At 34.6% G+C, this 23708-nt stretch overlaps 1 protein-coding gene across 1 annotated transcript; it reads left to right on the forward strand.

The window, feature by feature from the left end:
- Positions 1-5668: 5668 nt before the first annotated feature.
- LOC131030057 (BI1-like protein) lies at positions 5669-19338 on the forward strand. The gene is made up of 4 exons (XM_057960738.2): positions 5669-6147; positions 16497-16610; positions 16757-16914; positions 18820-19338. Exons 1-4 carry the CDS (start codon positions 5895-5897, stop codon positions 19021-19023), a joined length of 729 nt encoding a protein of 242 aa, XP_057816721.1. The 5' UTR covers positions 5669-5894; the 3' UTR covers positions 19024-19338.
- Positions 19339-23708: the final 4370 nt, after the last annotated feature.

A 23708-nucleotide genomic window follows, 5' to 3' on the forward strand; every position in this document is an offset into this window, starting at 1 on the left:
TCAAAGCCTTTGAGCTTAATGGTCTTCTTTTCAAGTTGATATTTGATGACGCTTCTTCTTTCGCAAGATGTGAAGAATGGTCATAAAGTTTTTGATACTCTTGTTGTTTGCACTTTGTTTTTGATGTGTTTGGTTGGATGAATACTTTGTTTTTGGAAGTGATTTTCTAATTTTTCTTTGACAAGAAAACAAAGCAAGCGCACAAACACAAGAATGTTGCCTAAAAGGCACAAATGAGTATGGGTCTAGATCAACCCAATCCTTGGACTTTTATATGACCCTTCCTTTAGATGTATTTTAAGGTGTATTTCCAAAGCTTGAAGTCGGCTCAATTTGCACTTGGTCTTTAAAACGAACACACTTCAAACACTTTTGATCCCTAAGGTCAAATGGCCAGTTGTGATAAATTTAGCCCACATCTTGATATTTCTTCAACTTTGGTACTACATACCTTATGAATCCCGTCGTGGCAGGTAAGGATGTGATATACTAAGTCTTGCACGAGCATAACAAATAGATGATCCCTATGATGGGGGAGTCACCACTTTTATCAAGTCACAAGTGACTTTTCAAAAAGCTATGTTTCTACTCAAGGAAATATGTATGGTGAGTATCTTGGGAGCAAAACTATCTATGCTCTTGCACTAAATTATATCGCAAATATCCTTAATCAATAGAATGGGTGGGCTACTACTTAAAGGTGTTTAGTCATGTTTGATGTTTTTGGACATAAGTTCATTCTACAGTGACTCACTTAAGAGCCTTGTAACCAGTGGTGGGGCCCATTTGTCCTTTCGGCCAGTTACACTGTAGGAATAGCTGTACCCAAGGCTACAACTTTCCCTTTCACCTGATTTCTATAGCAGCTCAAAGGATTTACCGCGCGAGGTCGTTCCTAAGAGTGATGTGTCTCTTGGCAGGCCTCTCTTAAAAAGATAAAATTTTGAGTGTTACTAACACTTTTCTCTTGCACCTAGGACCACGAAAGCCAAGGGAGAGGATAGTGTGTGTTAGAAGTAGGACCACTCGACCAACTCTTTGCACAAGCGTGCCAAACACAAAAAGCACTTGTTCTTTTTAATCTACCATTGCAATGTGTTCTAACTATTTGGAGATGTTGCTCCAACAGTCATGGTGTTCGTTTTAACTTCAAAGGCAATATGTGTTGTAATATAGAAATTGGAAATCCTGGTCAACTTAAGGGAAAACACGTTTGCATGAAGTAAATTGCTTGCAAGAATTTTGAAACAAGTGGATTGTAAGTTTTAATTGCACCAAAATTTGAAGTGTGGCTTGTAAATTCTTTTGATGCAAGAAAAATAGAATTGTTGATTTTAATCCCCAAATGAAGTGTGTTTCCTAACTTGCAAGAAAACAAATGTTTGTTTTGTTCAGTTTTAATGCACCAAAAGATGAGTGACCCTAACTAGAAAGCAAGGAAATTTTCTTTGTTCAAGTTTTAAAGCACCAAAAGAAAGTTTGTGATTTTTAATGGTGAGTTTTAACCTTGCACAAACAACGACTGGTTAGTAAAATTCATGTCTAGGGGGGGCTTCCACAAGCCTAAAAACTTTCATTTTTTTCGGTTGCAAGGCCCTTTGTACAATGTTCTGTTACAATAGCGCTAGTCTATGTTTGAATAGAGGCGCTATTTAACACAAACGCGCTAAAAGAAAGGGAAAGACAGAGAGGCAAAAGCATTGAAACAGGGTGAATAACGCCAAAACAATGTCAAAAGCGCCAAAACAGTTCCAAAAGCGTTGATCTTAATACAATAGCGTTATTGTAAGAACAATACGCTAGAACAACAAGTATCGATAGCGCTAGAACGAGTTCAATAGCACTAAATTGCAACCTGTGTGACATTTTCAACATTCAAATATGTTATTAGTTTAAAAAAATTGATCTTTTTGGTGTTTGGATTCATGTCGGGTTCACCAAATGATGCTCTGTTAAATGGACAAGGTTAGCAAATGACAAACAACACAAGAAACCAGAAAATCGTTAGTGTTAGTTAACCAAAAGCTAATCTAAACAGGCATATCAAAAGAGATGCTAAAATCATGCTAATATATCTAACAAATGAAACAAAGATAATGAGACATCTCCAAATGCCTCTTAGCATGCTCTTAGCTCCTTCTCCCTTGTTCCTCTCCTCTCCAAGTTCCAAAATAGTGTAGCTCTCAGCAACTTTTTGCACTATGGATGCTTATGGAGGTTTGAGATTGAAATATTGCTCTAAATGTAAATAAAGAAGCTAATATTAAGCTATTGATACTAAAATGATTTATTTTAACCAAAATGACAATATATGAGTTTGCTATGCTAAATGCTCTCTAAAATGCCTATAGGTTAAATGCATACAAGTTTTCAGGATCTGGATTATGAAGAAATGGGCTCTATTTATAGGGAAAATGGAGCAATGGATGGTTGAGATTGAGTAATCTCAACAAGGGTTAGGATTGAATGATTTCAAATCCATGTGAGGGCTTTCAACCCAATCCCAGGATGACAAGTGTCAATGTGAGATAGGTTGAGAGGGGAGGGAATAAGCATTAAATGCTTGATATGACCTTGGGATTTAAAGTCAAGGTTAGTTGAATGAATAAACTCTTTATTCAAAGAATAAAGCTTTTATCCAATGGATAAACTCTTGTGCAAAGGGCAAGAGGGATAAACATGGTCAAAGCAATAAATGTTTGGGGAGACAAGTTTGAAATAACCATAAATGGTTATGTAAGAGCCATAAATGGTCATGTAAGAGCCATTAGTGGTTTTGGAAGACTTTGGGGGTTAATTTGTTGAACACACAAAGCATTAAATGCTTTTCAAAGACTTTTGAAGTCTTTGAGAAGTGACTCCATTTTGCTTAGGAATGTGACAATAATTAGGGGATGGATTAGGCTAATTAGGAAGGGGTTAGAAGAATCTAGAAGGGGATTTTAGGAATGCAATTGGATTTGGTGGGTGAGGAAAAATAGGATTTTATTAAAATAAAAATTCATTTATTTCAATAAATGAGTGCAAGTTGCATTTGTAGGAAAATGCAAGTGGGGGGGGATAATGATTTAAATAAATGTTTTTATTTAATTTATTTAAAAGAGGAATAGGGGGATTTAATTAAATAAATAGATTTTATTTATTTAATTGATTGTGAATTTGATTTAATGAATTAATTAAAATAAATTGAATAATTTATTTAATTAATAGGAGAATGTTTGGAGATGAATTAATTAAATATTAATTTAATTAACTAATGGCTAGTGGATTTTTAATCAAATAAATAGCGAATATTTATTTAATTAAGCCAGACAGATTTGTGTGACTACAAATTAAATAATCAAATTATGCATTTGATATATTTAATAGAAGAAGGGGTCAAATTTAATTGATTGATTGATTTAAGATTATCAAATAATTAATTAAAAGTGGACTATAGCGTAATTAATAAAATTAATTAGCTAGAAGGAAGGGACACTAATTAATTAAATAATACGTAATTATTTAATTGAAGGCGCTCGGGATAACTAAATTTAATTAATTAAATCAATCAAATTTAGGAGTCTACATAAGGAAGCCATTTGGCTTAAGCATTTGTGTTCAGATGTGGGGTTGAGTTTAGAAGTTAGTACAATTCTATGTGACAGTTAGAGTACCATATGCTTGGCAAATACCCCACCCTTTTACATGAGGACAAATTTCATATTGATGTCTAATACCATTTCATTTATGAAATGGTAGAGGATGAGAGGTTAATGTTAGAGAAAGATGATACTTTACAAAATGTTGGTGATATATTGATGAAGCCAATGAGCACATAAAAGTTTAGGTACCATGTTACGAATCTATGAGTCTCTTGACCCTTATAAATTAATTAACAAGTGTTGGTATTCCCTTTGCTCTTTCAAGGTGTCTGAAAAGTGAGAGAATGTCTGGAAACGTATCTCAACCTTTATCTAACAACAACTATATGAAGAATACACTTTTCAAATTATGAAACAAAAAAATAATTTATGGCCATCGACTTTATGTTTTGAAAAAATAAGAATTTAGGATTGTTTAATATCACTTCTAATTATGCATATTGGGTAAATCTTTTCAAGCTCTACAATTTAAAAAATATTTCCCAATTGTCTTATAGATAAAAAATGACAGCTTTGAGAAGTTGGGCCTCTTGCAATGAAAATGTAAAAACACATAGGGCATAGGAAATACTTATAAGAGGGAGTTACACTTGTCAACCAACTTATGACGTGTGTTATGACATGTCATAAGACATATTTGAATGGAGATAATGAAGCTAAAATAAAACACCCAAGTTGATGAGTGGATTATGACACACTTATGATAGGTGGAAGGAACATGCTATTTTTAGCTTATGAATTTGAATCTTGGGATTTAGGTGTTGGTTTTCTAACTAGGTATCTAGGTACATTTTTGGGTGGTTTTAGCCCATGGTTTTATTATTACCATTTGATGGTTTTGTGTATCACTTCTCCTATTTATAAGGTGCTTGAGATGGATGTATTGATTAGTGAGATCGTAGATATTGTTATGTTATTGCAATTACTCTAGATCTCTAGATCTCTAGTTGGCGATACTACTCTAAATGATTTCTCTACAAGTGTATTGTAATTATGTCTAGCTTACTAATTAATACATTCTTTAGTGTGTGGAATTATTCTCTTAAAAGTGTTTTTCCCATGTACACTTGTGTTGTGGTAAGATTTTTTTTAATGTTTTATACATTTTTTTCCTTTATGTAATTGTAAAGATCTAAAATTTACACAATACTCTTCTCTAAGATTAATTTAGGAAGCATTTCCACATACCTTGCATTGAGTTATACTATAGGCCAAGTTACAAACTATCTAGGCCTAGTTATCAAGATAAAACATATTCACAACAAAACTATCATTCTATCTGCTCTAACACTATGATGGGTACCACTTATAGTAAGTTAAGATGTAGACTCACCTCGACTCTCAATTTAAAGACAAACTACCTGAAACTCAATGAAAATGGACAAAAATGGGTGTCTACACTACCAGATCAATATAACATAACAAATTACTCTTACATTCTAATTTGATCCACTTATGCAATTAGAGTCATACTCTATAGTTGGGTCTTGCAGTCAGCTCTCATCGTACAAACTATCATCACACCTACAATAGATCACTTACATTGAGTTGAGTTATGACTTCCATTATTGAAAACTTGACCCCACAACTCTAAATGTACCCTCCCACCATCAAACACTTGATTAAATTATAATTAATTAAATCATAACTTACATTTAACTAAACCATTAAATTCATCGTCATAAACTCAAACATAAAACTCTTAAACACACTCTTCAACTACAAAATACTTAAAAATAAATCTATATTCCGAATAAATAAATAAATAACTTTAAGCTCACATCTCAAATAAAGATAGGTGAAAGCATCCAACTAGTGTCCCACATAAGTTTGGAACCTAGGTGGAAGGCATAACCACTCTTTAAAGGCACTTCTCACCATACACCACTTTAGGAACCTTTAAAGCTTTCACCTCTCAATGAAAGCTGCTGAAAGCTTTTTCTATGAAGGAAAAATACCCTAACTTGTTTAATTCATTCATAAAATATACATATATACATCATAATAATAAAAAAACATATACCGACGATGTTAACTACAACTCCTTTTTTAATTCTTCGAATATAATACATGATATACACAAAATATATCGTCGAAGACAAAGTCCAGGTCATTTATGCCGTTTCCTTCCCGCTATCTAGAGGGCTGAGTTTCTCAGAAAATCTACGTCCATAGCATTCATATTTCAAACCCTCTGACTTGAATTCTCACAATTAAGCTGGGTTAACAGGGCAATTCACAGGCGAAAAAATGTCGAAATTGCATGGATTTAGCAAATTGGGTGACCCAGATCTGGAGAGTGGAGGAACTCTTTATCCGGGTCTTTCTCTCGAAGACAATGAATTGCGATGGAGTTTCATAAGAAAAGTTTATTCAATCCTGAGCATGCAATTAATGCTCACTGTGGCAGTCGCTGCAACTGTGGTTCTCTATACGCCGCTCACTCTTTACATCACTGCAACTCCAGGACTTTTGATTGGCGTTTCTATACTACCCTTAATTTGTAAGTTTCAATTTGGCCTAGGTCTTATTTTAGGGTTTGAATAGTTCGATCTGTTAGAGATTCTTCTTTTCATGATTATGTTTTCTTTGTACAGAAGTTTAATTATGTAAGAATCTTGTTACTGGATGAATTTTCGTAGTGTGCTGTTATTTGTTGGTTTTCTCATCTGCCTAGTTTAGGTTTTATGTAAGCATTATATATACCCGACGTTTTGAAGAGGATTTCAGTTTAACTGTAAGATGCATCTATCCTGTGTTTTCTTGAGAATTCAATCGGACATTTGTTTGATTCCAAGCTTTTACTGTCTTTTATATTTAACCACTTGGAGCTTCTGGATGAAAAGTGGGCAATTCTTGTCATCGATGTTTCAGATTACACTTTTTGATCCATTGCGATGGACGGAAGTCTTTTTGGGCGTTTCCTAAGGGGGTCTTAAATTTGCTAAAAGGACAAGCACCTCATTTGCCCATTGAACCGAACCCAATATTAGTTTAAATTGTGTTTACTCCATAATTTCAAACAACTTAGTTGGAACTTTGTTTGATTTGATAGAAATTGGAGATTTCAAGCTTCTTCAGTCCTATATTAATATAAGTAAATAAGTACGGCCTCTGGACGAAAACTTTTTTATCACTTTTTTCATTCCAGGGCACATTTGCAACCTATCACAATTGTATTGATGAAGGGTACCTTAAATGTAGATGACAATTTTTTTCAGGCTTCATCCAGAAACCTAATTACTTTAGTAAAAGACTAAGTTGGTGTTCCTGGTACGGGGATGGGTACAGGTTCAGGGTTTGGGTATGCTTGTATGACATTTTTTTCTCCCTAGGTATGGGTACGGGTTTGCATATATATATTCAGTATGCAAACAATTTATAATTTTATATATATTAACAATTATGAAAATTGTAATACTCATAATTTCCAGTAAAAAAAATATTTAAATACTTCATAATTTGCAAAAAATGTATGCAACATGTGCTGCTGCACCCAAATGATGTGGGGACAAAAACTGGTTTGAATACCATATGCAATGGCCATTTGAATTGTCCATGGTCTAACGTGAAATTGCTATGACCCATTACAATTATGTGCCACCGTATATATGTGCTTGCTGGATTTGAATATTTTATATGCTGAGGCAATTATTAGTTTGCTGTATATTTAGATTTTCACACTGAAGAAAGTACCATTATTATCCAAATAATTGCACGCCAAACTATACATGTTCAAAAATTTTGTGTGAAGAATATAACAAAGATTAGAGTAAGCCCAGGACTCCAACACCCCTTTGCAACAACCCCAAACCTGAAACAAAGAATGGTTCATGAAGGCCCTTTGAAAGATGTATATCAATGATGAGACAACTTCACTCCAAGTTCAAATGCAATGGCTAGTTTTTTTCATCTTTGTGGTCCAAAATTTAGCAAAATTGAGGCAAAGACAAATAGGGCCAAATTAGCTCAAACAGATCCTTTTGGATGGTGGGCATGGCATGCTGAGGATGCAATAGAGTTGGGGATGCTTGCCATTTGCTTCCTTACACGGGTTACTATTTCCTTTGTTGTAGAGAGAAATTGATCCACATACTTTTTCATTTAGTTAGTCAGGAGGAATATGCTTATCTCTTAATGAGTGGAGAAGTTGGTGGTTGTGCATAGTACCTCGCTACTTTAGGAATGATAGACATTAGCAGCATGGTTTGATGTTGACCCCAAAGATGCCATGCAGATTGATGAGGAGGAGGCACAAGAGGGATTGGTTGGGGTTCCATTGGATGAGACTTTTCCCTTATATTGGGAGTGACTTTGATACAAACTTATTTTGATTTAGGTGACAATGGGGCAGAGACATAGAAGCAGCAGATCCAGTTGCCCATGTTTTTGATTTTGTCATTCTGTAGTTGTAGCCTTTTGGGCCTTTGGCTTTTTTATATTTTCATAAACTTGTATGTGCCTATTGATGATGAAAACATCAATGACTAGATATTGAAATGTTGTTAATGTTGTTAATTTGTGTGTCGACTCTTGAATTCTTAATTCAGCTCTTATGCTGAATAATATGGTTATATAATGAATATGGTAAATGCCTCATCATGTGAATATTTGGAATTTTTTATGTTTTTAAAATTTCCCTATTTTTTTCAATTGCCGTCTCTGCTAACCCCTGAAAAATGTCCTCTCCCAGCCATCTTGGGAATGCACCCACCCATCCCCTGTTGTCCCTATCCTGGAAAATTGGTAGAACATAGGATATGTATACTTGTTTGTTCAATTCAACTGTGTTAATTGGGACTGCCTTTAATTTTGTGTTATGCTTCAACAACATTCTTTAGATTTGTTATCTACCGCATCACCCTTTGCAGCCTTGCTATAGTGGATCACATTCTTTTTTATAATGTTTCACATGTCCTTACACCATAACTTTGCTTAACGTCAGCTAGATTATGGGATTTGCTAGTTGCACTGGAGGTATTTGAGTCTAGGTCAGTATTCCATTGGTGCCCCACATCATCATTAGGTTACAAATTTACAATCTTTTGATGTTGTATAGACATCTGTGATGGTATTAGTTAAAAGAACTTAAAACCATAGCAACAAAAATCTTTTGGGGAAAAAATTGGCAAACCAAAAGTATAAGTTTTTTACAAAAATTGGGAAAAATCAAATTTAAAGAAAAAACATAAGAAAAGGTAGAAATAGTCCAAAACTACTTGTTTTTTAAATTAAAAGGCATTTCCATGGCATAGAGATATAGAGAGCAAATAAAATAGAGAGTTTAATCCATGAGGCATGAACTGTAGAAAATATATATTTGTTATATATATTGAATGTTCATATCACTGATTACATTGCAAAGAAAATTATCAGTTGTCTGCAACACACAATAACTAGTTGTCTTTTAACTTCATATAACCATGGCATATGACTTTTTCCTCTTCCTATAGTATTGATAATTGAATATTGCCACATGTGAGTTTTTAACTCCATCACATCTCTGTTGTATATGTCCAATTTCTGATAACTTTTGGTTTCAGAGAACATAATCCAAAGACTTCATTCATTAGACCCTTGACACAAGAGTAAATAGTAATACCACTTTTTTGCAGAATTCATTGGGCAGAAGGTTTGGGAGAAAGAGGTCACGAATTGAGGATTATGTAGCAGTTTTAAGCCTAAACAAATTCATCCCCAAGAGAACCATAATGAAGGATACAAACATAACCTTGTACCCTTCCTAGATGTAAAACTATCAGGGGCATGTGATATCACAAGGGTTGGATAGCTAGTTTTGCAAAGCCTTCCAGGCTATCAGAAGAACTGCCAAGCTCAGTATAAGGAGGACAGACAAAAATAAGAGATGGAACAAGCAACATGAGCCTTTACAAGCATATAACACTTCGCTAAAATGGCTCACTGGCCCAATGTTTGAGGTCACAATTAGAGGATCGTTGGTTCATTCTTGATAGACATCTATCATGTTGGTTCATTTAGCAATGGTCAGGTTAATAATGGTTGATAATGGTTTTGGAAGAGTCTTGTTACTGGCTGTTTTCTTCTTGTTAGTAATGGATAGCAGTGCATGTAATAGATGACATTCGTATGTGATGGATGGCCTTTGTAATGGGCTGGTCTGGGTATTATGTAAGAGTTCCTCTTTGTGATGGGTGGACTGGTTGGTTAGTCCTTTGATATATGTTTTCTCACTTGGTCCCAATTTGCACTTTAGAGCTGGTCTGATGGTGTTTGTACTTTGATGCTCCTATGCTATATTTAATATTTGTATACTACTTCCAATATTTATTTATTTTAATTGTTTAAGTTTCACATCACATACTAATTCTAACATATTATGAAGTCCCAAATTTATTGATTAAATATTTAAATTTCCAATGATTGATTACAAGGAAATCATATGTGCTTCAAATAAATTTAACTTCAAATGATTTTATTTTCAGTTGTACCACTAAGGAAATTTCTATTGTCAATGTTAATTCACCTAGTAATATTTAATGGTAATAGAGGCAAGGACTCTCAAAATCTGCTTAACTGTAACATTGGGGAATTGAATTAAGAATGCGGATTTGAGAGTTCAATAAAAATGTTGAAAATTTGAAACAAAATGTTGTTGCCAAAGCCAATTTCAGAGACAATAGCCGTATTAATATCCATGGCAAAATGGTTTTCTTAGGGTATTGATTAAGTTGGAAATTGTTGGAAGTAAAGAAAACTTTCTAATAACCCCCTCGAGAAAAGGGAAAAGGCAAAAAAATGGCAGATATTACTGAAAAAAATGAGAACTCCCCGCAATGGGGTGAGAAACGGTACGGCTGTCTTACAGATGGCCATATGAAACGGAAACCACACTTCATCCCTCAGAATGCCATTGTGTTTCTGGTAACAGAGGTGCTGATAAAATAACTTTTTCACAGTTTTTTAGGGTTTCTGATATGGTGAGAGTTTTTTTTTGCAATTTTTATGCAATTTCAATGGCAAAATATTGTTGAAAATTGCAGTCAAAGAACCACAATTTTTTCTGCCCAAAAATCACGGCAGGCCCCAATTTAAAATTGTCACTTTTTGGGGCTTTATGCTTCTCTGATTAAAACTGTACTGGCAGAAAAAAATTATGAAATTTCTTTTAAACCTGTCTGATTTGTGCCGTTCAAATACGCCTCTCTGCACATTTGTCAGTTCAAAAAAAATCTCTGTAATTGAAACAATCTGAATCAACTTTGAGTAATTCAAAGGGAAAATAGGAGGAGAACAGCTATTTTGCCTGGATTTTTAATATTACCTTTTTTTAAAGTGCCATTTTTCTTTGTATTAATCCCAGGTAATTTGAAAATGCTTACACTTCAGCAAGATCATGTCATTACCGTATAAGTGTTGGGCTACTATGGTTAAAACATATTTATAATGTGTATTGGTTAAAATTTGTGGTTACATTCATGTATACAGTGGGGAATTATGTTATTATTTGCACTTACACAACAATATACTGATGATCAACCAGTCTGATGGGTCATGGTCTGGGGGAGAGGTGGATCAGTTGCTTTGATTTTGATTTTAATTGTTTTCCAATGGTAAATCAAGGCACAAGGCTAGGGGTGTCCAATATTTGATGTTTGTGCAAATCCCTCAAATATAAGAAGAATGGTATTTAAAGCTTGAGAGCACTTTTTCCATGCTCTAAGATACTGTGGGGATCTGTTGGCTGAGGAAAAATCATAATAATGATAAATGAGTGAGAAGTTAACCCATACTTTGGTTGCTGAGGGACAATGAAGGACAAAAACGGATTTTATGTCCATAAACTGTAGTGACCTACACCTATGACAGGAACCATATGGCTGTTGAATTTTAACAACAATAGTCATGTTACAACAAGTTTTATTTGCTGCACTGGCTACCGAGCAATCACATCCTATCAAAGTTCCTTGATCACCAACCTCCTAACTTTGGCTTTTGTGTTGTCTTCTACTTGATTACTCTTGCACCTGAAGGTCTCCATTTGACATCTGAATTGCTTCAAAAGTGCTCAGTTGGAAATAAGTCTTTGCAGGCAAGGAGTTTTACACCGACAAGCAGGCTGACAACATACCCCTTAAGATTTTGATTATGGCAACTTATAATTTTTATAGGCAATCAATCTTTCAATTGATATCTCCTTGTCAACTTTTGTGGCAATATTGAGTACCTGTCATAGTTATAATCATAGCTCTAAAACTTGCTGGGAACTAGCAGAACTTGTGAGAACGCATGAGCTAGAAGTAATCAACAAGTAACTCTCCAGAAACATGGCAGGTGAGATTTTGACAATTAATTGTGAAGTTTTGTTGAGTTTTTAGTCAAATATTTGATGAATATGCACGAATCTATCAGAAAACTAGCCAGCCAGCAGAATTTGTTTTTTTATATTTTTTCTTAGATATGGATTTGAAGGAATTTTCAACAATTTTCCTAGGGATTTGTTCTCTTCATTTTTTATGCTTTTAAACAGTCTTGCACTTTGTTTAATTTTATTTTATGAATATTTGTATAGTTTTAATGTGCTCTGAGTTATGCTGAGTCCTGAGTCTGAGTCAAAACTTTGGGCCACTGAGTTTTTGCCGTGTCTGAGTATTAAAACTATGGTTATATATACAGGAAAAACAAGAAAGTGTGAACTCTTTTTGAGTCTATTTTTACACCATGTCAAGTCTTATTGTTACAGGCTAAGTTACCAGTCTTGGTACTGGTTCAGGTTTGGGTTTGCTGGTTCCAGAAAAAATAAATTTGAGGGTTGGGTTTGTCCATACAAAAACATATAAAAATTAAATATATAAGAGTTTTCTTTAAGACATAATAATTTAATATTAGTAAAATAAAAGAGTGTCTAATATCCATTAATAGAAATATAAATAAAAAATAAAAAATTATAATAATATGATTGTATATATATAAGAAATATAAAAATACGTCAATGTAATATATATATATATATAAAAATTAATACTAGCATATATATCTTAAATAAATCTATATAAAATATGTTGAGAGAGACGTTTGGTGCACTTTTATGTGAGATTGATTGAAAGATAGGTGCCCTGAGAAGGATATCTCTCAACATATTTTATATAGATTCATTTAAGATATATATATATATATATATATATATATATATTTTGATGGTAAGTGCTATCATTAATGGGGATAGCTCCCTATATTAATTCAAAAGGAGATTACATAACAGTTTGCCTTCAACATCTAAGTCTAGACAGAAACAAAAGCTAAACAACCCAACCACCACCCTGAAACCATAATACCCGAGCTTATACATTCTAATAAGGCACGACATGACCGACCAAATACAGATCATACATCACCATTGATAGCTTGCATAATGACAGCTGCAAATTCACCAACATTAATCACAATTTCTGTTGACTGGTCAGGAAACCACCAATCCTCTGAATTTGTGAGCCTTCTAAATGGCATAATGTTGCCATTCAGGACGGCACAGCGGAAGACCTCCTAAGCATTTTCACCGAATATCCTCTTTTTCTCCCTCTCCTCTTCTTTCTCCAGTCTCCGCCTCTTAGCATTATGCTTCTCACTGTTATCCTCATCCTCACTCCCCTCATTCTCAGACTCCTCGACCTACTCCTCCGAGTCCGTGGGCAGGAATAATTCTGGCTGAAAGTATGTCTTTAGAATACTCACCTTGGGCTCCACCGGCAGACTTAATATGGAGTTGGCAATACTATCATTGACAGATTTTACAAAGCCATTCAACACTTCGACAGCTTTCTCCCTAGATTCAATAACATCCACTAATGGCATCAGCACAGCCTCATAAATGAGTGAATCACACCAATGTCTGTCGAAGGTTAGCGTAATACCAACTAAACCTTCAATAGCATCGTACACATACTCCTCGCAGGTGAACAAATCTCTCACTTGCACTCCCAGGGTTTCTTCACAGTTCGAGCATCCAATATTGCCAAAGTGCGCCATAACAGAAATAGTGAAAACCACCAAGTTCTACCACTTTCACATCCAATAATGCCGGGGTTTGCAATGTAAAGCAGATTATATAGAGATTTCTTGTTCTAGATGATTCGAGCACAGCTATCGTTTCCATTCAGCAAGCCCGAAAACTTCCTTCCTTGTGAATATCTGTTCTCATCTGCAGTCGTGCTGGATTTTAATAATCACATTCACCACAGGCCGCTGTCGATGTGCAATTTGATAAGACAAATAGCACACATTTCACATGGTAATTTGGGCCATTTCTTCTACTGTCACCACCTACCCCACTTCTTCTGACATGCAAGTATGAGACTTATCCGATCCCCTCACGAGTCCAGTCCTTTGTATCCTTCGCAATGAGATCCGCAATCTCTGAACTTGCAGTGTCAATAGTGATTATGACATTCTCCTTACCTGTGCTAACTCCAATATTTGCTAAGTGATCAGCCACCCTATTGCCTTCTCGATATGTGTGAGATATTTCAAATATAACGATTGCATGTAATAAAGATTTTATGCGAGGAAGCCACTTTACAAGTTTCCAGTTCTGGAATCTGGAGTTTATAACACCGTTTATGATGATCTGGGAATCCCCTTCGATTTGGACATTTGACAACCCTTTCTGTACACATAATTGTAAGCCTGTTTCAAGAGCTCGAATCTCGGCTTCATTGTTAGTGGAACTACCAACGTACCCACAGGTTCCATATATGAGTTTCCCGGTGTCGTCTCAAATAACAGCTCCAATTCCAGCCTCCCCAGGGTTACCTCTACACGCCCCATCAAAATTCAATTTTAACCATCCTTTGGGAGGCCTTTCCCATTTGATAGCTCTCCTATCAACTCTCTTTTTCAGGCAAGAAGTTCCCCTCTCCTTGAGCGTCCAATTCTTTTCCATTTCTTGGTCCCAATCAGTGTACCTGACTTTTCTGACATTAATTGACTTTCCATTTATTACTTCTTCTATAGCAGCCTTGAGGCCATCCAAAACCTTTTCGAGAGGTCTTGCAACATCTCTGAATATTCTCTAGTTTCTTTCCTTCCAGATATGCCAAGATTCATTTAAGATATATATGCTAGTAGAATTACAATATAATTATATCAATATTAATATTTGCAATCAATATTTTAAGATAAATATAGATAGGTGGTAAATTATATTTATTATAAATATTAATGGTAAATAATATTTATATAACATTATTATAATAATAATTATGTCAAAATTAAAATTAAGTTTTCCATTATAATTATATCAACAGAATATAAATTCAAATATAATTATATTTAAAATAAATTTTAACATCAAAAATATTAATATTAATATATTAATTATTTCATTATCCATGTTTCTTTTTGAAGTTATTCTATTTATTGAAAATTTATTATGTTAAGTTTTTTACTTCTAGCCAATTACTTAGGTCTGTAGAGGAAGAAAAATAATAAAAAAAATTGTGAGCTTTATTCAAAATAGAAAACCTATTTTTTATGTTTTATTTTAATTGACTTGTTCTTGGGCCATATAAGATTTTTAAGAGTTTAAAAACAGTTTGCAATAGAAAAAAGGATCTCTTTAATTATAGAGATTGAATGTGACAAGGTTTTCAAATTCGGAGGAGACAAATGGGGTGACAACGATAAGTAAAAAGAAAATAATTTAATATTTGCTGCATTGGTTCAAGTTCTAGAGTAGTGTACTCTGTTTCGAAATAATTTATGACTATGGGATTATAAAAAGAAGTTGAAAGATGCATATGGATTTTTTATATTGGATGTGTGGAGAATAGAATGGAGCTCAAAGCATGCACCATAGTTTGAGGACTCAGCAGCCCAAAATTTTGACTCGGACTCTGCAAAAAGCTTGGCACAGTCTTGACAAAAAAAAACATCATATTTACACAAAAGATAAGAAATTAATACATTTAGATAACATAAAAGTTTAATTTGACTATCAATTTGTCATAATTCAAACATTACACTTATCTGATCCTCAAACTCTCAGAATTGAAAATCTCATAGTTTCAAAGTCGAACAATACACTGTAATACAACAAAATTATAAATAATATTAATAAATTAATAACCAGCATTATAGCTGTTTACACATGACAATATGTCAAAATGTAAAAAACAACCAATCTTCGTCTTTCCCCTCCTAGTGTATTTTAATGTACAAGTCACTCTGGAGTGTTTAATTCTACCATGTTTATCACCTCGTCCAGATATTAAAGTAAAAACAGAAAAAGAGTTGCTTGGTCACACTCTGACTGCTGCTTCATGTGCTCGGATTTGTCCTTAAATTCTTGTTGAAACTTTTTTTTTTCTCTCGTTAAGTTAAGTAGTAGGTTAAACATTCCACTCTTGCATTTTTTATTTAGATTTCTGCCATTTCCCTCTCTTAGATTTTCTTCCAATGGTTCATTGAAAACTGACCTCGTCAACTAGACAAATTTAAGGGCTCTTTCTAGATTTTTGATAGCTAGTGCGACTTTGTTGGACCATTGATTGCCAGATTTCTACCTAACATTTCCTTAGGATGAGAAATAAAGCAAATTCATTAGACAGGAAGAACTATAGATCACAGAAATACAGAAAAAGTAATCTTTGTATGAAAGATAATGCTTTAATTGGATAATTGCCCAAGAGTGTACCATTATTGTTTACAGATGCCTTGTAGTGGCACATGTTTTTAAAGTTTTTGGTATAAATTTAGGGCTAAGACATAAATTTTGCAAGTGATACTTGGGAATTTTTTATGCAACCATACATGATTTTGTCAATACTGATTTCTGTTTTGTTCTCACTATGTGCATTGGTAATTGTGTGTGTACAGTGATGTGCCCTTTGTACTGCTATCATCAGAAGCACCCAGTTAATCTTGTGCTGCTGGGATTTTTTACCGTGTTTCTAAGCCTCACAGTTGGCATATCATGTGCATACACGAAAGGTTGGTTAATCCATTCATATACCTAATCATAGCCTATTTGCTTGTTGTCAGTGATAGAATAGGAAGTAAAGGCATCTCTTCTTTTTGTGTTTGCTTTGTTATTTTAGAAAGTGATTTATATCTGATGTTTGAACATGAATACTCAGGAAGGATTGTTCTTGAAGCTTTGATACTAACAGCAGCTGTGGTCTTCTCGCTTACTGGCTACACGTTCTGGGCTTCCAAAAAGGGCAAAGATTTTAGTTTCTTAGGCCCAGTTCTCTTTGCCAGCCTTCTTGTCCTCTTTCTGTTTGGTTTTATTCAGGTTATGGACTCTTTCCTTTTGTTTTCCTACCTTTCTTGTTTTCTTATTTTCTAGGCATATAAATCCTGGTTTATTTGCTTCATCTTAATTTTGTGGACAAAGAAATTTAGGTCCTTAATCCTTGGTTTAACTTTAAACAGTGCTGTTTTTTCTATCTGGCAATTGAACACAAATTATGTGCAAACTTGTATCATCCACATCTGGGAAATTTGTGCTACACTTTAGGCCTGTGTCTGTTCTGTCAGGAGGTGAAGGAAAGATGAAATACATGAAACAAGTGCAGTGCAGATTGATTGGGATTTAACTTAGTTCACTTAGTGTATGGGGAAATACATATATCTGCACAACCTCACCAGACGATCTGTGTCTCAATTTTCTCTCTACAAGGGCTATCAAAAATTCCAGCAATCAAAAAATTAAAGTAACATGGTGTCATGGACTAAATTCATTCATACCAAAGGACGTATTTGATATATTTTAAGTAGCCATCTTTTAAATTTGAAGTTTGTCAGCTATCATATTCTGTGTAGCTTGAATCTGACTTTTATTTGTCCTAATTGTAAAACTCCATGAGCTTTTAGTCTATCTATACTTGTTGGCTGCATAATTATTTCAAATAAATTCAGTTGAGGTCTGTTTTCCTATCTTTGTCGCAAGACTATATAATAAATGGCAGAAATTGTCTTATGGCAAGTTGGTAACAACTAGAATCTATAGCATTAGTATGTACCGATGGCATTAATAATGGCTCCCTCTGCTATAAATATTTCCCGATCACAAGTTCTTTCTGATTATGTGGTGGAGGCCTCTTTATTCATGATGCTTGCTTCCTTGCATCAACCTAGTAGATGCTTGTTTGCAGTATTTGAATAGGCTAGATATTTATTTACCCCTTTATGGCATTCTGGAATGTAATACATTCTTAAAGCTCCTACAGACTAGACAGGTAGAGGAAATATGCATGCTAATAAATAAGATAGTAGTACCTTACTAACCTATATTACATTTGAATTCAATTGATAAGGCAAGATCTGGAAAACAAAATGAGCAATATATGAACTCACTTTGCTAGCCATACAATAGGCTCAGAGATTTATTTCAGCACCAAGCTAAGTAAACTTTTTGAGGCACTTGGTTAAGATCACTACTTCTGCAGTGTGATGTCATGTGGTGTTATTTTACTTCTGCATATTTGGAGTTGCTCGCTTTTTCATGTTTTGCCATCTGCTAGGGATTAGCCCTTGCATTATGACTGCCATGGTACAATAAATTTTATTAATGGATACTGTTCCATGTTGAGAAAAGGTCACAAATGTCGGCTTTTGACACAATATTGAGAAAGCAATTTAATCTGGCTAAAAACCTACCTTTTCCAGCTTTTCCATGGTATCCTATAGTCCTGAATCCTGTCTCATTTGTCCATTCTTCTGAGATTGGACCCTTGTGAATTCTTGATGAATGAGATGAAGATTGACGCATTGTGAATGGTTGTCTAGGCCTGCACAAAAAAAAATGAAGAAAATATCTAGAAAACATTTATGCTTTTTAGTTTCCTATCTCATTTATTGCCCACTTCTTTCTTATAGATACATTGAAATGAAACATATCGTACAGTTAGTATCCCTGGCTTGGTAAAGGTAGCTTTATTTTAATTGATTTTCCCATTACCTAAGGCTCCATGCAATAACTCTTACGCAACAAACAATGTGTGCTCATATATGATGTTAACTGGTAATTGTATCTGCTGTAGATTTGAGGGATCGGTCCTTTTCATGGATGGCCAACTGGACCGCATCTTATATGTTAACTAATTGCTTCTGTTTTCTAAGTTTCTTGCATATTGGGTTGATTGTCCTAAAATACATACTAACTGACAATAGTAACTTGTATTTACTCTGCAAGCAGATTTTCTTTCCCCTTGGTTCTCTCTCGACAACCATTTATGGTGGAGTGGCAGCTATCATTTTTTCGGGATACATTGTATATGATACTGACAACCTAATAAAGAGGTTTACTTATGATCAGTATGTCTGGGCTTCAGTCGTTCTCTACTTGGACATTTTGAATCTATTCCTGTCCTTACTGCAATTATTGAGGGGAAGCGATTGAGGATCTTGGCATAATCAACATTTTGCAGAGTCCGGAAGATTATTATGAAAAGTTCATAATAGTGGAATATTATTCTAAAATAAGCAACTGTATTAGGTATTATACTTTCTCTTAAGGTTGTTCCTTGTGGTAACACAACTGGAACTCTACCAACTTGACAATGGTTCAGAATTCTCGAGGGACAGTTTGAGAGACACAATTAAGTTTTAGTGTTCAATTTCTGTTAAAAAAACAAGTAGCAGGATGTTTGGGGCATAGTGCCCACAATATGTATATCTTTGTACCTGACATTTATTTATCTGCATCTTCTTAACATTTATGACTCAAAGCGGTACATAGATCTTTATCTATTGGTTATTTTCTAATACTAGTGTGTTTGATAGGTCACATTGTTTTAAATGTAGCCATATTTGTAAGAGTATCATATCTTAGTCGAGTGCGAAAGAAATATATGGGAATGCACTATACCATGTTATTATGTTTGGTGACTGGATATGTGTACTTAATTTTTTGCAACGCTATGTACTTAATTTTTTGCAACGATATTTACAGAATATTTAGAATATAAAATGATACTGGTGTGTTTTCTCATTTCTTATTACCATCAGCAGATGCTTTGTCATTATTTATTTTTGAGAAACTACTGAGCCACACTAGAAGAAAGCTGCAAAAAGGCTGAGTATGTACTTTTATCTTTCCTCTTACATCATACTTAATATTTGGTACGACTTGCATCATACTTAATATTTGGTACGACTTGCATCCAAAGAGGGAAACAAAGTATTTATGATTGGTCACTTTTTTGTAAACATTATCATTAATTGCAGAAGTGCCTCAACTCTGACATGTTTTGACTATATGATGCATTTTTTCTGTTGTAACCTAGGGACGTCGGTGTATGGGTACCACTACAGGGATAGAGACAATGATAAAGTTAGGGAACCCAAGTAAATGAGTAAGGATACGACTATATATATATATATATATGCTACTGTTGCCTAGTAACTATGATTTTCTCGTTAGCATTGGTAGCAGTGATTATCAACAGTTGTAATGGTGAAGCATTCAAGGGGCTTGAGTAACGCTTACCAGAATCTCAATAATTTTTAATTCTGTTTTGTATAAGTGGTTTGTTAGCTTGTCCTTGTCTTCTTTCATGTGTAACTGCGAGAAGGATGGTTGCATTTGTTATGAAATGCATGCTAGTCGTTAAATATGGTGTCACAAAACTCTTTTATTGATGGTCTTCATCAAACAATCCTTGTGGCTTTTAGGTTTGTCCAATCACACAATCTTCTGTGGCTTTTAAAATTGACCGCTTCTTACATCCAGAGAGGGGAAAAAGTTATTATGATTAATTAGTGTTTTGTAAGCTTTGTCATAAATTGCAAGTGGCCAACTCTGACTTGTTTTGTATCTTGATTATATGATGCATTTTTTCCATGGTTACCTAGAGACGTGGGGATATGGGTACCAGGACAAGGACAGTGATGACTCTAAAATTAGGATACACAAGTAAATGAATGAGCGTATGACTAACTATTTATATATTAATGTAGTCACCAAAAATGGCAATTACATGGTCGGGCGGTAATTATTATTTTTTCTCATGAACATTGATAGTTATGGCTTTGAATAATTGTAATTGTGAAACTTTCATGGGACCTGAGAAATACTTATTACAATCTCTCAGTAATTTTTAATTTTATTATGTATGAGTGGCTGGTTGGCCTGTCCTCTCCTTTCATTCCAAGTGTCAAAACGATGACTGCATTTGTCATGAAACGCATGCTAGTCTCTAATTTGGTGTAACAAAACTCTTTTTTATATTTGTCTTTACATAATCTTCGTGGCTTATAGTTTTGTGCAAATCGCATAATCTTTTGGGACTTTTACAATTTACAATTTTGGTTTGTGGTTTACTATTATAGACTTAATTACATTCATATCTATGTTTAGCATTTCTTCATAATTATAACAGCCAATAAAAAATACTCCAGATCCTAATTTACACCATTTTATGCATTGTTCACGTTTCCAGGATGACAAGATACGTTTTGGGGTTGGCAGTCCATTAGGCATTTCGTTGGGATATATATATTCAGGTTTTTACAATTGGGCTATATATGGCTTGAAAATATAAGTTAAGACATGTTAGTGTAATAGTGTCATTACCTTACTAGTTAGTTGTTAACATTTTCTGGATTGACTTATTCACACATAAGCTTAAATTTACTTATTAGAGATTTGTCTTACTTCATGTTGTTGAGTGATGTGTATTTACTTTGTGAGACACTTCTTTACACACATACTATTTACTAGAACACTTGTCAAGGTAGTTAACAAGTGTCTCATCTTGGAAGAACAGTCAGTCGTCGTGTCCAACTTGCCTACCTCCACTTCCTTGTATATATATGCAAGTTTGTTTTGTACATTAAAACCAACTCTTTAATTATATGGATTAGGCTTTTAGTTTTGTGCTCATTAGTTTGTAGCTTCTTAATCTTGGCTAATCCCAACAAGTTATTCACATTGTTAGTGCTTAGGTTTGCAGGCCCCTAATATGTATAGTGGTTGAGCCTTGCCCCTTGTGCTATCCTTTTGGCTATGTTGTTCCCTTCATAAATAATTGATCTGAGATGTTTCCTAATGGGTCTTCCTTGGTAAAGTTTTAGATTTTTGCTTTCTTGGGTAACCATTTCTTCATGACCCTCAATCCTTGAACCTAATTTACACTCTCTACTTCATGTTTCCTTTTGACACCAAAGTATCAACCTTCCCTTTCCCTTGGTATCGAGTATACCTCCCTTGAGACCCTTAAAGTCCCAACCATTTACCTTGTGTTCCTCCTATTAAAGTTACAAAGTTTCTCTTCCTCAATTTTCTATTTCTTGTTCCCTTGATCTTTGAAACCTTAACTCCTTTTGCTTTCCCTTCAATGTCAGAATTTTGGGCTTACCCTTATTTGGGCACTTGGTAAGTGTTGTTTCCAATTCTCAATCCCTCCAACACCTTGATCCTTTATTTCTTCTCTTCTTAGTTCTTATGTTTTATCATTCCCCTAGTGTTCTTTGGACTAGGAAGATTTTTGCAGACATGACACCTCTGTCTTATTCCTTGGTCCTTGATTTGTTCTAACTCTTGATCACACTTTAGCTCCTACTACCCATGGAGCTTGGAATTCCAAAGGAACCTTGCATTTTATTACCAATTCCTTAGTGTCAAGTCTTCTTTGATCCTCACACTCCATGCTAATTATTTTTCCATTCCAATTCAATCTTTTTCTTAGAGCTTGATATCCATGCCCCTTCAAACCCTTGACTTCTTGAGAAACCTTTCAATCTTAGATTTTGTCCCCCATATCCCAAGTCCCTAATTCCCATCAAGACTCAATCCTCGCTCCATTCTAGTTCTTGGTCCCTATTTCGTCTTTAGCATTGATCTCGACTCCCTACTTAGATCTGGTACCTATGACTTCCTCTTTCCCACTTCTCTTATTTCCAAATTCCTTTGTTGCTTGATCCTCATTCCTACCTTGGTCTCTATCCTAGTTCTCCTTCTGGATTCGTGACCTGACCATATCCCCTCCTCTCCTCCCTAGTCACAAGTTCCTCTTACAACTCAACTATCAATCATCCCTCTTATTAACTCCTTAGTGTTGATTCCCTTCCTCCTTTCAGTCCTTGACCATTTCCTTCTATTGATCCTAACTTCCTCCCAACCCCTATCAATTGATTTAATTTTCTTAATTTCCTTTCCCCTCTCTATAAACCAAACTTTTAGGAGAACTTTGCACCTCTATATTTGTTTTGAATTCCCCAATTCCTTCTATCCCCAACACCTATTAGTTTCACTCAGTCATTTTCTTTTGCTGAATTTGCAAACTTTTCTTACACTTCTAAACTCGGTTCCAAAGTATCTCCCAAATCCAAAAACTTGTTGATTTGCTAGTCATGACTCCAAAGCCCTCGGGATGTGTTATCACCTACTTCCATGACACACCCATCACTCCAAAGCCCTTAGGATGTGTTATCACCTACTTCCACGACTCAGGCATCACTCCATTAATGCTAGATTTGATATTGGAACTACCTTTTTGCCCTTTCTTGCTTGAAATACATCTATTTAATGTCTTGGGCATGATTTCACATAGAAATTGTTGAAGATTATAAGGACGATTATCTCAGCATAAATGTTGTTGTTCGTGTTCCATTCGGTTATATAGACCTATGATGGATCTCTATGGTTTGTTTTGAATGTTTCATCAACTTGGACGCTTCCCACATGCAACATGCATAATTTGGGCGATTTCTACATTTTAGGTTTGCAAATTTCACGCCTTCTTGAATTTCTCACAATTAATTGGACACTAGAAATATAAAACTATAAATACTAGCTTGTTTTACATTACAAGGGTTAATTGTTGAGCCATTTTTTGGTATGCAATTGTATACAACATATTCTAGGGCATCAAACATTGAGGGTTTGAGTTTTAAATGAAGGAATGCACTTGGTAAAGAGTAAGAAGGGTCTTGAATGCACATCTCCATGTTTTGGTATGTTTTCATGACATTTTATAGTAATTCAAGAGAATGTGTTGTCGTAACTGTGTGTTTTCTCTCACCACACTTGTATGATTGTAATAGAGATTAAATGTAGAGTGACAACTTCTAATGTATCACACA

This window comes from Cryptomeria japonica, chromosome 7 (genome assembly GCF_030272615.1).
Source record: "Cryptomeria japonica chromosome 7, Sugi_1.0, whole genome shotgun sequence".
Lineage (NCBI taxonomy): Eukaryota > Viridiplantae > Streptophyta > Pinopsida > Cupressales > Cupressaceae > Cryptomeria > Cryptomeria japonica.

What these genes read in the sequence shown, in the direction of transcription:
- LOC131030057 (XM_057960738.2), top strand. Translation starts at nt 5,895, where the DNA reads ATGTCGAAATTGCATGGATTTAGCAAATTGGGTGACCCAGATCTGGAG. An exon ending in TTCTATACTACCCTTAATTT is followed by an intron (nt 6,148 to 16,496) that starts GTAAGTTTCAAT and finishes GTGTGTGTACAG; the next exon opens with TGATGTGCCCTTTGTACTGC. An exon ending in ATCATGTGCATACACGAAAG is followed by an intron (nt 16,611 to 16,756) that starts GTTGGTTAATCC and finishes ATGAATACTCAG; the next exon opens with GAAGGATTGTTCTTGAAGCT.